Source organism: Bactrocera tryoni, unplaced genomic scaffold, assembly GCF_016617805.1.
Source record: "Bactrocera tryoni isolate S06 unplaced genomic scaffold, CSIRO_BtryS06_freeze2 scaffold_826, whole genome shotgun sequence".
Taxonomy (NCBI): domain Eukaryota; kingdom Metazoa; phylum Arthropoda; class Insecta; order Diptera; family Tephritidae; genus Bactrocera; species Bactrocera tryoni.
The window spans coordinates 533-14242 of record NW_024396480.1 but is presented as its reverse complement, the minus strand read 5'-3'; the positions used below and the strand labels follow the sequence as shown (position 1 = coordinate 14242).

General features: G+C 38.8%; 1 protein-coding gene across 1 annotated transcript in view; it reads left to right on the top strand.

Annotated features, from left to right (window-relative positions):
* LOC120781985 (matrix metalloproteinase-2-like) overlaps positions 1–5947 on the top strand; it is a 204892-nt gene extending 198945 nt beyond the window's left edge. The window contains exons 6-8 of the mRNA XM_040114155.1: positions 2897–3414; positions 3486–3627; positions 3879–5947. Of these exons, the coding sequence (XP_039970089.1) occupies positions 2897–3414; positions 3486–3627; positions 3879–4447 (1229 nt within the window). The 3' untranslated portion in view covers positions 4448–5947. The remainder of the gene's footprint in view (positions 1–2896; positions 3415–3485; positions 3628–3878) is intronic.
* The last annotated feature ends 7763 nt before the right edge of the window (positions 5948–13710 follow it).

Below are 13710 nucleotides of genomic sequence, written 5' to 3'. Positions count from 1 at the left end.
AATATTTTAGAACCATGTATCAGGGAATTCGTAATAAAGTTTATGAAATTATTATTTTTATTCAGTACTTAATTTTCGATGTAAATACATATGTACATAAATAATTTAGCTTCATAGACCACAGTATTTAAATATAAATACATACATGTACATACCCACAAAAGTCCGGAGGTACATGAGTACAAACAAGTTAAACTAATACATATTTTATGTACATACTTACGTGTGTCCGTTTGCATAGGTTCATCGCGGTCACATTTAGTACCTGTATACCCCATGGAAGCACACAACGAGCCACACGATAGCGCATTTTCGTAGGAGTAATTATCCACAAATAAATTTCATATCGTTCAACTTGGTAATAGCACCAACACTCCGCATCCACCTAGTTCCTCTGTATGCTACTAACTCCATATACATACATACTATATAATTTGATATACATATCTACGCTGTTGGACGGTAAACAGATGCTGTAATCAACTGTGTCCAACAGCGTTGTAGCTATGTTTGTAGATGCCACCAATTCCACCAAATAATAGTGTCAGCGTTGCAGCGCAGCTTGGTAGCCTGCCAGTGGTCGCCAAACCGCATCACGCCATGTGTGTTGTCACTAATGTAATTAATTTGCGAAAATGGTTAATTTACTTGATAAATGCGCGTTAGAACAGCTTGTTGCTACGATCAAACACACGCAAACGTGCAAACAAATCTCCAAATACAAATAGAAATGGCTCTGAACCTTGTGCTGTATGAGTGAAGATGCCACAGCAGAAACGAACAGCGGATTAGCTAACCAGCCCTTTCCCACAGCAAATACAACATCAGTTGGAATAATCAACGCCTTTTGCTGTTCTGTGCACTCTAAATAAAACACAAATTGGTTGACCGCAACCGTATATTTGGCTACTGCTACCGTTATTATTGGTTGCTGCCCAAAATCGACATTATATTTGTATATGCTTCATCGACGATTTCACTAATAAATCATTAAAAAAAAGCTCGTTGGCAGAACTAGAATTGTACGTGCACTGCCAGTTACACCAAAACGTAACCCATTGCTGCACCGGAATTTTTTGGAAATCATATTGCCTAAACTGTAATTTTAATTGTATCGATGAGAAACTTCTACAGATCGGTCAGAATGAAATCCCAAACAGAATGAGTGAAAAAAAATTTACACCGAAAAAAATTGTTGGGTCAAATTTTCAACAAAAGTCAAAAAAAAAAAAAGTTGTTCGAAAAATTTACAAAAAAAAATTTATTTTAATTCTTCTTTTATTTCTGATAAATACCCTATGATTAGCTTTTTAAATAAAGTATAGGGTGGTCCCAACAAAAATTATAAACGTCAAATTTTCATGATTTTTCGATATTTGTTGAAAAACTCTGAAATTTTATATAAAACTAAAATCTATTTCATTACTTATTTGAAAGGTGGCAATAAAAGCCTTAATTTGACACCGGTTTGAAGTCAATAGCTTCAGTTTTAAGAGAGTTATGCTCATTTTTGTGGAGTGCTAGAATAGATGTAGAATAAAAAAAAAAATGTGAAGATACTTTTTTATAACACAGGCATATTTTATTGCATTCTACAGAAAAATTACAAATTATCAGTCATCTACCAATAAGTTCATTGCTTCCTCTGATAATTTCAGGTGTTTCTTCTCCTTCAGTATTCTCCTACTTGTGATTGCGGGATCAGAATTGGCGAGCAGATAACGTAATATGTCTTCACAATTGTCTTTTCTTGATGTTTTCCTCGCATGGTAAAGCCTTGTGTTTCTGAAGTCCTTGTTTCCTGCTTCCAATGCTTCTTCTGATAGTTGCCCAATGGGGACCAAAAATGAACGAATTATTTCGAAAACCAATATGATTAAATTACTCAATAAGTGATTCCGAGAATTTCCGTTCTATTTCTGTGGAATAAATACTGAGAGTGATATACTAAAATCGCTATAACTCCCAGGAGGGCAGGTATGGGCAGCTGATATTTTCATAGTTCGTTGAAAACAAATTATGTAACATTTCTGTAGTGGTTTGGAACTGGGACTCTCTGGGACTTTTTAGATATTGCTTACCTAACCCAATTTTAAAGGAAAAATGGACCTTTAGTCGGGTTTTCGCTCTAAAAAAGGTGCATATGAAAATGTCTCAAACAACATTCCTTTGTTTTACAGAAGATACTTGTCCGAAGGCAGATTTTTTTTCCGAATCAAAATATCTGTCACCAAAATCAAATGAGATCATTTTGAATACAGCCCTGAAATCCCCTCTTTTCGTGAAAATTTTGTATATTTGACTTCTAAAATCAATTAAAAATCAACGGGCCAACATAAAAATAAGCTTTATGTTTTTTTGTTTACTTGGAATGTCTGTGACAAAATTGCATAATTAAAAACACTGAAAAAAATAATCGGAGAAAAGTTACTTTTCCACTAGCCACAACACAGTGTGCTGATTCGTCGCATACAATCTGCTTCGATTTGTAGCAGAATTAAATGTTTTCTGGAATAGCACCCTTGAGGTGAACTTATTCATACGAGTATAAACACTAAAACCAAAACCAAAGCCTAGGAGCAAGTACATAAATCAAATGGCATTCCTTAAACATTGGAAGCATTTCGTATTTGTCATTGAAAATCTGTGTCTGCAAGTTTTGAATAAATGTTTAAGCTATTATCCAGTGTATAAAATCAAAGCATCACAATTTTCGTAAAAATAGATTGCAAGTTAAGTCGTAATATTGCTGTCGTTTTTTGTTTTTGGTCCAATTCATTTAAATCAAATATTTACCTGTACATACCCGTACATTTAGTGGCACTAATATTATATCATATATTTAATGCTACTCAAAGTAACATAATAATAACAAGACCAACGTTTTTACTTTCAGCAACAAACTTTCTCGGCGTTGCAGTTCACGAATTTGGACACTCCTTGGGTCTCGGGCATTCCTCTGACCAAAACGCTATTATGTATCCATGGTATCATGACAATGAAGTTGATATTAATCTTCCTGCTGACGATCGCAATGCCATTCAACAGTTATACGGCTCAAAAGATAAGACATGGGGACCCTTTAAACCTCAAACTCGACCAAAAACTCCACCGACAACTACAACTACAACCACTACACGACGACCATTGGTATATTACCCACAGAACCGACCCAACGAACCTTATGACCCACGGCGAAGATATCCTTATAACAACAATCCACACCAACGTGATCGGAAACTTCCAACCACAACGACTTATAGACCACGCACTGACTCCCCTCCACATCCCACCAGGACTTGGTATCCACCTCCTCAACCAACTAAGCCAAAAAAATTGAAGCCCGATACATGTCACACTACTTACGATGCCATTTCGATCATACGTAGAGAAATATTCATATTTCGTGGCCAGGTATATTTAGAAATACATTTTTTCAATTGCATGAATTTTATACTACAATCCAAATTTATTTTACCCAATAGTTCCTATGGCGGATTGGTGATCACGGCCTATATCCAGGATACCCAACTTACACTCATCGGCTGTGGGCTGAGTTGCCTAAGAACTTCTCCAAAGTTGATGCAGTATATGAAAACAAAGATCGAAAAATTGTTTTCTTTATTGGTAAGATCGTCATTGTACATATTTATATTAATTAGCCCAAAATATATGCTAAGCTGCTGTATAAAGAAAATGATAATTATTTTTGAGTAAAATTTTATGTTTAGTAAGAAACACATTACGTATTTTTTAAGAAATGAAGTCAATATTCAAAAATATAATGAATATTTGATAAACTTCATCTCAAATATTTTCCCCTATTATACTTCAATAGTCATATTCACAATTCAACTAACCCTTTTTCTTTATTCTAGGTCGTTATTACTATGTATTCGATTCAGTTACGTTAGTTGGTGGTTATCCGCAACCACTCACCTCTTTAGGGCTACCGCAATCGCTTACCCACATAGATGCCGCTTTCGTGTGGGGCTACAATAACCGCACTTATCTCACCAGTGGAACTTTATACTGGCGATTAGATGAGGATACTGGGCGTGTGGAATTAGACTATCCTCGTGACATGTCCATTTGGCGTGGTATTGGTTACAACATAGACGCCGCATTTAAGTATACCAATGGTAAGACCTATTTCTTCAAAGGCTACGGCTACTGGGAGTTTAACGACGACTTAATGGAAGTGGCGCACCCACGCCCAAAGCTCAGTGCACGCAAGTGGATGCACTGTCCACGCCTCGTCAACGAAGTCGATGAGGAGCAAACGTGGACAGCGCCACTCATATCTGAACGAAACGAAACAATGGTTTACTATTCGCATAGTAGCGGTGCTAGTTGGAATCACGCCCAACGAAGGATGGTGCTCTGGATTACACTTTTCCTGATATCGCATCGGTTCTGGACAGATATATCATGGACTACAGTCTGACAAGTCTATAAACGCAACGTTTACAATTATGAATTTGAGTTTTAAAAGCAACGTATTTTCAAAGTTATCCTGATGTATTAAATGCGGTCTTAGTTAAATACATTGCGTCTTCATACACCTATACCATAGCCATTCAAACAAAATCATAGATTTAGTAATTTAGTATGTTACAAGTACCATATATAAGCATATCCAAAAACTTGTCGTTAGAGGAAAATAGTTTATTTATACTAATTTTGAATAATCCAGAAATTCTGTAAATATGTAAGAATAAATATAAATAAATTCCGACTCACAAATTGACATTAGTACACTCATATACTTTACAGATCTCAAAAGAACAGTAAAATAAACCATCTCTTTAGATAAACACATTACACGACTCGAAATACTAACGTGTATGCCATTATTATGGAGTAAATTCCAGCAAGTAAGAATGAGTCAAGTTCGGACGAAACTAGGCATTACATAATCTTGACCAGATTTTAAAACCGCTTTCTTAGTTTTGATATTACTAATATTTTACACCCGTTTTAACCATTACGCCATTAAAAAAACAATTGTGAAAAGAACCAGTTTTTTATGTATGTCTCAATAATCTTACCAAAACAGTCTTAATTCTAATGTAATGCTATGCCCCAAAACTGCAAAGTTACACAACTTTAATTTCGTAATGAAATCAGCGTAGCTCACTTTACTATAAATATATATGTACATCTTGTTGTGGTGACAGAAAATAGTCCTAAAAAATTTGGAGTGATGCTGACACGAGTTGAGAGTTCTTGACTCGATAAATATCGTATTGCATAGAACCACCTATCGGGGAGGGAGTATTTCTCTCACTAATCTGCATTAAATTAAAAATTTGGCTGACTACTACTAGCAGTATCCGTTTCAAAGTAAAGGTGTTCCATACAAAATCAATAGAGCAATGTATCGTATTTTAATCCGTGTGTCTTTGATTTCATCATTTGTCTTTTGTCACTTCTTCTCAAGTAGCTACACGAAGAATCTTAACGAGGGGCGAGTAGTAGTCTTGAAAAGCTACTTAAGAACTGAGAAAGCTTATAAATTTCCACTTAAATTTTGTATCGAAGTGTTCATTGTCCATGAGGAAATAAGCCACTGATCTTCTCATCATCTTCATTTAAGCGCCCTTTATTGTGGTTTACAATTCGTCTAAGCTTAAGTCTTTCTTACTTGTAATTAACTATTTGTATTTAGGTGTATTCTATTCAAAATCTATAAAACTGCCTTTAATTAAGAATAATGCAATGAATTAATGCATACATACATATAGGCTTTTACAATTTTTTTACTTGAATTATTAAATAAACATGAAATATGTGATATTACCCTAGTTAAGTAATGCCAGCAAATTTTATATTTTTCTGTTTTCAGCATATGTAGATTAAACTAAGATCCACAAATTTAGTTTTATATAATTTAAACAAATTACATACCTATTTCGTAAATAAATTAATTGAAAATATAAGTACACACGTTTGCACATTTTACTGTTATTAAGCCCGCAATTGCTTTAAATTCGTGGCGAAGAAGCTTTTATTATAAAAGTAAGTATGTGAAATAATGTTTACAACGTTATCACTTGAGTGAAGATCTGAAAATTTGCACAATATTTTATTGACAGGCGGTTATAACATCATTTTAGGTTAGACAATTTAATGGAATCGTGTGAAACTTCCTTTTTGGGAAACAATGTGATTGACAATGAAACTGTCTTTTCTGACCTACTACGAATTAAGCATATAACGAAAACAAGTGAGGAAGGGCTAAGTACGGGTGTGCCCCAACATTTAATACTCTTGCAATTTGCAAAGAAAAAAGTCGGGAAATATCTTTAGGTGTTGGCAAAACTTCGAATTAAACATGTGAGCTTAGGTAACAGAACATTTCATACCTTTACAACTTGTACCAGATGTTGGAAAATCCTGATATATGGTATGTACATAAGTTATATTGGAGCTTGGGCAAGTTTTCACCTGATTTTATATATTTTAAACACAAATATGATTGGGTATATGGAGGCTAAGGGATGTACTGACCGGATTCAGTTCATTTTTGATATAAATACACGCTTTTATTAGGAAAGGATTTTTTGCGAATTTCAATTATGTGTCTCACACATTCACCAATATCTCTGGTAAAATCCGATTTTGACAATTTTTATACTTACGTATCTTAATAAAAATGAAGGAATCTAATGAAAGTTGTGTTACATTGCAACATACATAGACATGTTAGGATAATGTTACCGAAATTGAAATTGGTCCAGCAGATCCCGATATATGACATCTTATAAAGCTTTCCCGTATCATCCCGGATGTAAAATTTAATACCTCTGGCGCTTTCACTTATTGAATTATCGCAATTTTAGTAGTTTAAAATCCATCGCACTTTCGCAAGAGGTGTCAAATCGATGTTATAATTTGTAATTCTAGGCATAAGGGGAAGTTCGAACACAAATGAAAGATTTAAGTCACTGTATTATTTTAAATGCGTTGAAAACCTTTCGATTTGCAATAGAGGAAACTCCCCTATCTTTGTGACTGCTAGCAGCACGGAGGTCCTTGACGTTAGGCTAGCTTCTGGGAATGTTTTTCCCTTGATCATAGATATATAAGTTTGTTCTTGGACTTTTTGCGCCCAGAATGCAACGCAAATAGATATTATAGAAATGTAAATTGGGACTTGTATTACAGTAAGCTTCGACAGGGAATTGATCCGCGAAATCGCGAATGCGATTGATAAGTTCATCAATGTCTTCAGTTCTGTGTCTAGGGTTACTCTTGAAAGCTCCAGTCCTTGAAAACTGAGAAGGCAAACGGGAAAAACCTTTTGGTAGACATCAAGAGCCGCTGAGAAAAAGTGAGCAAAGCTTTAAAAATGAAGACGCTCAGACAAAAAACCGGTCTAGAGCCTGTTCTGAAGATGAAAGAGTCTCTAGAAACGATTAGGCGCTGTATAAGATAGGACTGGTTATATGCAAGTCCGAATTGAAAAAGTGTAGAGGGTTGTCATGAGCTTTCACGGCTTTGGCTGTACAGCCACGATATTAGTTCTGCTTTCTCAAGACTGGATAAGAAACTGAAAGGTATGGATTTGGTTGTGAACGAGGACAAGACGAAATATCTCCTGTCATCATACAAACCGTCATCGCACGTCACTGTTGACATTCATAACTTTGAAGTCGTAGATAATTTCGTGTATCTTTGAACCAACATCAATACCAACAACATTATCAGCCTAGCAACCCGACACAGAATCACTTTTGCCAACAGGTGCTACTTTGGACTGAGTAGGCAATTGAAAACTGAAGTGCTCTCTCGACGAACAAAGATAAAACTCTACAAGTCATTCATCATTCCCGTCCTTCTATATGGTGTGAAGGCATGGACAATGACATCATCTGTTGAGTCGGCATTAGGAGTGTTCGAGAGATATACGGCGAGATTGACATATGTAATTTAGCGAATCATGTTGTCCGGATAGAAGAGAACACTCCAACTTTGAAAGTTTTCAATCCACTCCTTTGGAAACATCAAGTGGAGAAGGACCTGCAGAAGGGCTGCACTTGGTATCTCGAATTGGCGCAAAATAGCGAAAAAAGAGGCGACTGGCGCGCTGTGTCTCCGCCAGTAAAGAAGAAGTTTTATGAAGTAAAGCCTGAAAAACGTGGTGCCATATGCAAAGCTAGAAATAGGAACGATGTATTGTCCGCTTCAGCAAAAACAATTAATGCGCGAAGCCCACGAAAAGTTCCTTCACTTAGTCAAAGACATGTCAAAGCGCGTTTGGAGTTTGCCAAAAATCTTTTAAACTGGCGAAACCTGCAAACTATCGAGGCTGTCATGTTTATAAAGTACTCAAAGCTAAACTAAATCATCTAGACGAAAAAGCTCGTGCCAACTTCAGTATGTCTCGAAAATCGAGAAATTAATCTACTAATTTCTAACATTTATTGCAACCACGCTTCCAAACCGACATCTAATTTAATGATATTTTTTGTACTATAGGTTAAAGATTTATTGCAGAAGTCGATTACAGTGCTAAACATACTTGCTGGGGTTCTCGTCTTGTTAACCCCAAAAAATTAATTAAGCATACATAAAATTCAACTGACTTTGTCAAAAAACTTCCTTCAGTTCATATCATACCTCACTAACCGGCGGCTTAAAGGAATTTATCTCAGAAAAGTATCCAATTATGGTTGGGGTTTCTCAATTCAGCGTTTTGGGACCAATACTATATGTCTTATTTACCAGACATTTCAACGAGTGCAAAAGCACTAACCTCAACATACGCAGACAACACCGCTGTTTTATGTCGAAGCAAGTGCCAATCAATTTGCGCCCACGCCCCGACGGAAGAGAAGGACGATGTGACCAAAGATGCCTTCAAAATGATGTCAAAATAGTGCTTAGCGACTTTAACGCCAGGGTGGGCAAAGAAGGTATCTTTGGCACTACGGTCGGTAAATTCAGCCTCCACGACGAAACATCCCCAAATGGGTTGAGGCTGATTGACTTCGCCGGGGCCCGAAATATGGTTATCTGTAGTACTAGATTCCAGCATAAGAAGATTCATCAAGCTACCTGGCTGTCTCCGGATCGAAAAACTACCAACCAGATCGATCAAGTTGTGATAGACGGAAGACACGTCTCCAGTGTTTTAGATGTGCGTGCGCTCCGAGGTCCTAACATCGACTCGGACCACTATCTTGTTGCAGCCAAGATTCGCACCCGCCTCTGTGCAGCAAAAAACGCACACCAACAAACACAAGGAAGGTTCGACGTCGAGAAGCTGCAATCACAACAGACAGCCGAACGATTTTCTACTCGGCTTGCACTCCTGAACTGTGGGACGGCATTTCAAATTCCTTACGTACAGCTGCAACCGAAGACATTGGTTTTCGGAAAGTGCAAAAGAACAGCTGGTACGACGAGGAGTGCCGTGTCGCAGCGGAGAGAAAACAGGCTGCCTACCTCGCAACGTTACGTTCGACCACAACACGTGCGGGATGGGATATATACCGAGAGTTGAAAAGGGAAGCGAGACGCATTTGCAGACAGAAAAAGAAAGAGGCTGAAATGCGTGAGTACGAAGAGCTTGATAAGCTGGCCGACAGGGGTAATGCTCGAAAATTCTACGAAAAAATGCGGCGGCTCACAGAAGGTTTCAAGACCGGAGCCCGACCATGAGGAAGTTCGAATAGCAATTACCCCCCTGAAGAACAACAAAGCGGCGGGGGCCGATGGATTGCCGGCCGAGCTATTCAAACACGGCGGCGAAGAACTGATAAGGAGCATGTATCAGCTTCTTCGTAAAATATGGCCGGACGAAAGCATGCCCAACGATTGGAATTTAAGTGTGCTGTGCCCAATCCATAAAAAAGGAGACCCAACAATCTGCGCCAACTACCATGGGATTAGCCTCCTCAACATCGCATATAAGTGTGCAGAACAAGTGAGGATGATGCGTTATGCTTGACGTCCAATCGCAGAAGAGATTTATTTCTTATTCGTTATAACTTAAGAGCTAGTAAGAATGTAATAATAAAAGGAATGAAAGATTACAAACATATGATAGTGCTGCCTTTAGAGTTAGGTAGAGTTGTATTTTAAGAGTGCTGCGCCGAAGATTAAATTAACGCCGTAATGATCCTTCGAGGTTGCCACAATACTCCCCTCCTAGACACTCTGTGGAGTGGCGATGAAAGCAGGTTTCAAACGATCTATTGAAACTTTAATAACGCTGTTGTTTACTTCCACTAAGAAGTATTTGGGAAATCGTTGAATAATTTTGTATGGTCCTTTGTATGGAGGCGATAGCGATGGTCGCACCAGATCGTCTCGAATAAAGACTTGTTGGCAGGTTTTTAACCCGGAATGAACGAATACTTTTTGTTTCGCGTGCCAAGTGGTGTCGACTGGTCGCAGATCTCGCATACAAGAACGTAGTTGCTTGACCATATCAGCTTCGCTGTATGTTGGTTTGCTATCGATGAAAAATTCTGAAGGTAGTCGCAGGTTCTCGCCATATACTAGATCGGCTGGTGCTGCATCCAAGTCGTTTTTGTATGTGGATCGTAAGCCCAGTAAAATAAGTGGTAAATATGAAGTCCACTGACTAGTGTTATGGCATAGAAGCGCTGCTTTTAACGTACGATGTGCCATCTTTCGACAAGACCATTTGCTTGGGGTGGTAAGGCGTGGTTCGAAAATGTCGTGTACCCAATAGCTGTAGTAATTGTTGAAACAGGGCACTCTCGAACTGACGTCCTAAGTCTGATGATGGTTACAGGTACACCAAACCGTGAAATCGAGCCGTTTAGTAGTGCTTTGGCAACAGTTAGTGAGCTGTTATATCTGGTATAGGTAACGCTTCTGGCCAGCGTGTGAATCCATCCAGAATAGTAAGACGAATAGCGGTTTCTTCGGATGGTGGAAATGGTCCGACTAAGTCGATATGGATGTGCGCGAAACGAAGTGTTGGACATTTTTGACGCTGTAACAAAACTTCGGTTGTGTCGTATAGTTTTATTCCGCTGACACTGCAAACAGCAGCGAGCAAAATTTCTACTGTCTTCGCTGGACACCAGGCCAAACAAATCGCTCTGTTACTAATCGTAGTCCCCCTTATGCCTGGGTGTGAAAGATTGTGAGTTGACCGTAAAAACGTTTCTCTAAAGTTTTTGGTTATGAACGGTCGAACACGGCCAGTTGAGGTGTCGCAGCATAAGCTTATGGAACTAAAAGGAAGAGCGAAATTTTGTAGGTTAAGAGAGTGTTTTATTTTACCATTTAAAAAAGATTTTGAAGCTCCTCGTCCTTGGACTGGTCCTCAGCCAAGTTATCATAGTTTAAAGTTTCTGCGGAAATTGAGTTTATTCTGTGACAGCAGGTCTGCTGTTACATTATCTTCGCCGCTTACATGTCGAATGTCGGTGGTGATCTGAGCTATGAAGTCGAGTTGACGTATTTGTCGATTAGAAGCTCGATCTAGCTTTTGTTGAAATGCATATATCAGCGGCTTATGGTCTGTGTAAATATGGCAACGGCGACCTTCGACCATGTATTGAAAATGTCGTAATGCTAGGTATACAGCAGTCAGCTCCCTGTCGTAAGTACTGTATCTTTTCTCAGCACTAGTGAATCTGCGAGAGAAAAATCCTAATGGTTGTAGACTACCATCCACGAATTGATTTAATACTGCGCCAGCAGCGAAATCTGATGCATCCACCCATAAAGAAAGATCCGCGTTGTGCGAAGGATGAGCGAGAAATGCACAATTGACCAGTTGTTCCCTACATGCAGCAAAATTGTCTGCTGCTTCCACTGACCAAGAAAGTGGTGTAGTATCGTTTCGTGTATTACCACGAACCATATCGAAAAGGCAAGCTTGTGTCTTCAGTGCATGTGGTATGAAACGACTGGTAGAAATTAAGCATCGCTAAAAACGCTTTAAGTCCTTTGTGCGATAACCGGTCGTTTAAAATTACGTAGAGCCTCAACGCGTTCTGGGAGTGGCCGAGTACCATCTTTAGTGATAGAATGTCCGAGGAATCGTAGTTCCGAGACGCCAAACTCTGATTTACTAACGTTAATAGTTAGGTTGTTTTCCCTGAGTCGTTGGAAAACTTGGCGCAAGTGGTTTTGATGCTCTTCTTTCTGAAACGGATGCAATACATACATCATCAAGATAAACAAATACGAAGTTTAAACCACGAAAGACTTCGTTAATAAGTCTTTGGAATGTCTGTGCTGCATTCCTCAAACCAAACGTCATATGCGTAAATTCGTAGAGTCCGAAGGGAGTCGTTATCGCCGTTTTACAAATGTCTTTCGGTTTATTGGCACTTGATGAAAGGCCTTTAAATCGATTTTAGAAAACACGCGTTTTCCGGCCAAGATATTGAGAAATCGTGCAAAAAATGGCAACGGATATCGATCAGGAACAGTTACTGCATTTAGTCCACGATAATCCCCGCATGGTCTCCACGTTCCATCGGGCTTACGTACCATATGTAATGGGCTTGCCCAGTTACTACTGGATGGGTGACAAATGCCCAGTTTCACCAGCGAATCAAATTCAGCTTTTGCGGCGAAAAAGAAAGAAACATATCGGGTGAAAGACGTCGAGGTCGTGCGAAGACGGGTTGACCGGTGGTAAGAATTCGATGTTGTAGCTACGATTTTGATGGTAAATTTAGCGGATGAGAGCGTGTGATATTACTGTACTCTGCGAGAATATTCGAATAAGTAGAATTCACGCTATTTTTTCAATTTCGCAAACCGTTCTTAATTCGGGTTTACGCTCGAGTAGACATCTATTTTTGAGATCGACCAAAAGCTCGAAATGAGACAGAAAGTCAGCGCCAATAATTGCTTGAGAAACATCAGCGATAACGAAATTCCAGAAAAATTTGCGTCGTAAATTTAGATTAAGTTTCAGAATCGCCTCACCGAATACAGAAATCGGCGATCCATTTGCGGCAAACAATTTCATACCGTTAGGAGAAGCTCGGAGCTGTGTTGTTGCATTTTGCATAACGGAAACGTCCGCACCGGTATCTATTAAAAAAATTTAATTTTGCTGACGTATCGTATATGCGTAAACGGTATGTCTTGAAGGTTTTAGACTGTTTGCCCAACTCTAAAACCGTAGCAGCCGAGCGACCCTATAAAGGTTTCTTCAACAAAACATAATTGCACGGCTCTCGGCATTTAGTTGCTTTCGTACCGTATTTACTATGGTACCAGCAAATCGGTTTATCCGATTTACCCAAGACGCTTGAGGTCCACGTGACTTAGATCGAGACCGCGAACGAAAATTTGATCCCTTGTTATTGAAAATGCAGGCACTTGCCTGGTCAATTCCGCTATTTCGAGTTTCAAGCTCGAAACTTCATTAAGTGCCGCCAGACCCTCTTGCGCGTGGTTGGGTCGCATCCCAATAGTTTCGATGATGGAATCCGCTATCTTTAGTTTTTCCTCGGTAGCGACGTTTGTAGCAATAATCGCTGCTTGTACATACGGAGGAAGTCTGCTTACCCATAGATCGTGTAAAATGCTGTCATTCAGAGTCGTCCCGGCTGCGTGTTTCATGTCGTTAAATAACTCTCTGGGGCGTCGGTCGCCTAGAACCATATCTTTAAGAACACGTTGCAGCCGCCGCTGTTGGCTGTCCGAAAAATGCTCAATGATCTTGTCCTGAATGTATTTGTGTTTAAAATTTGTCGG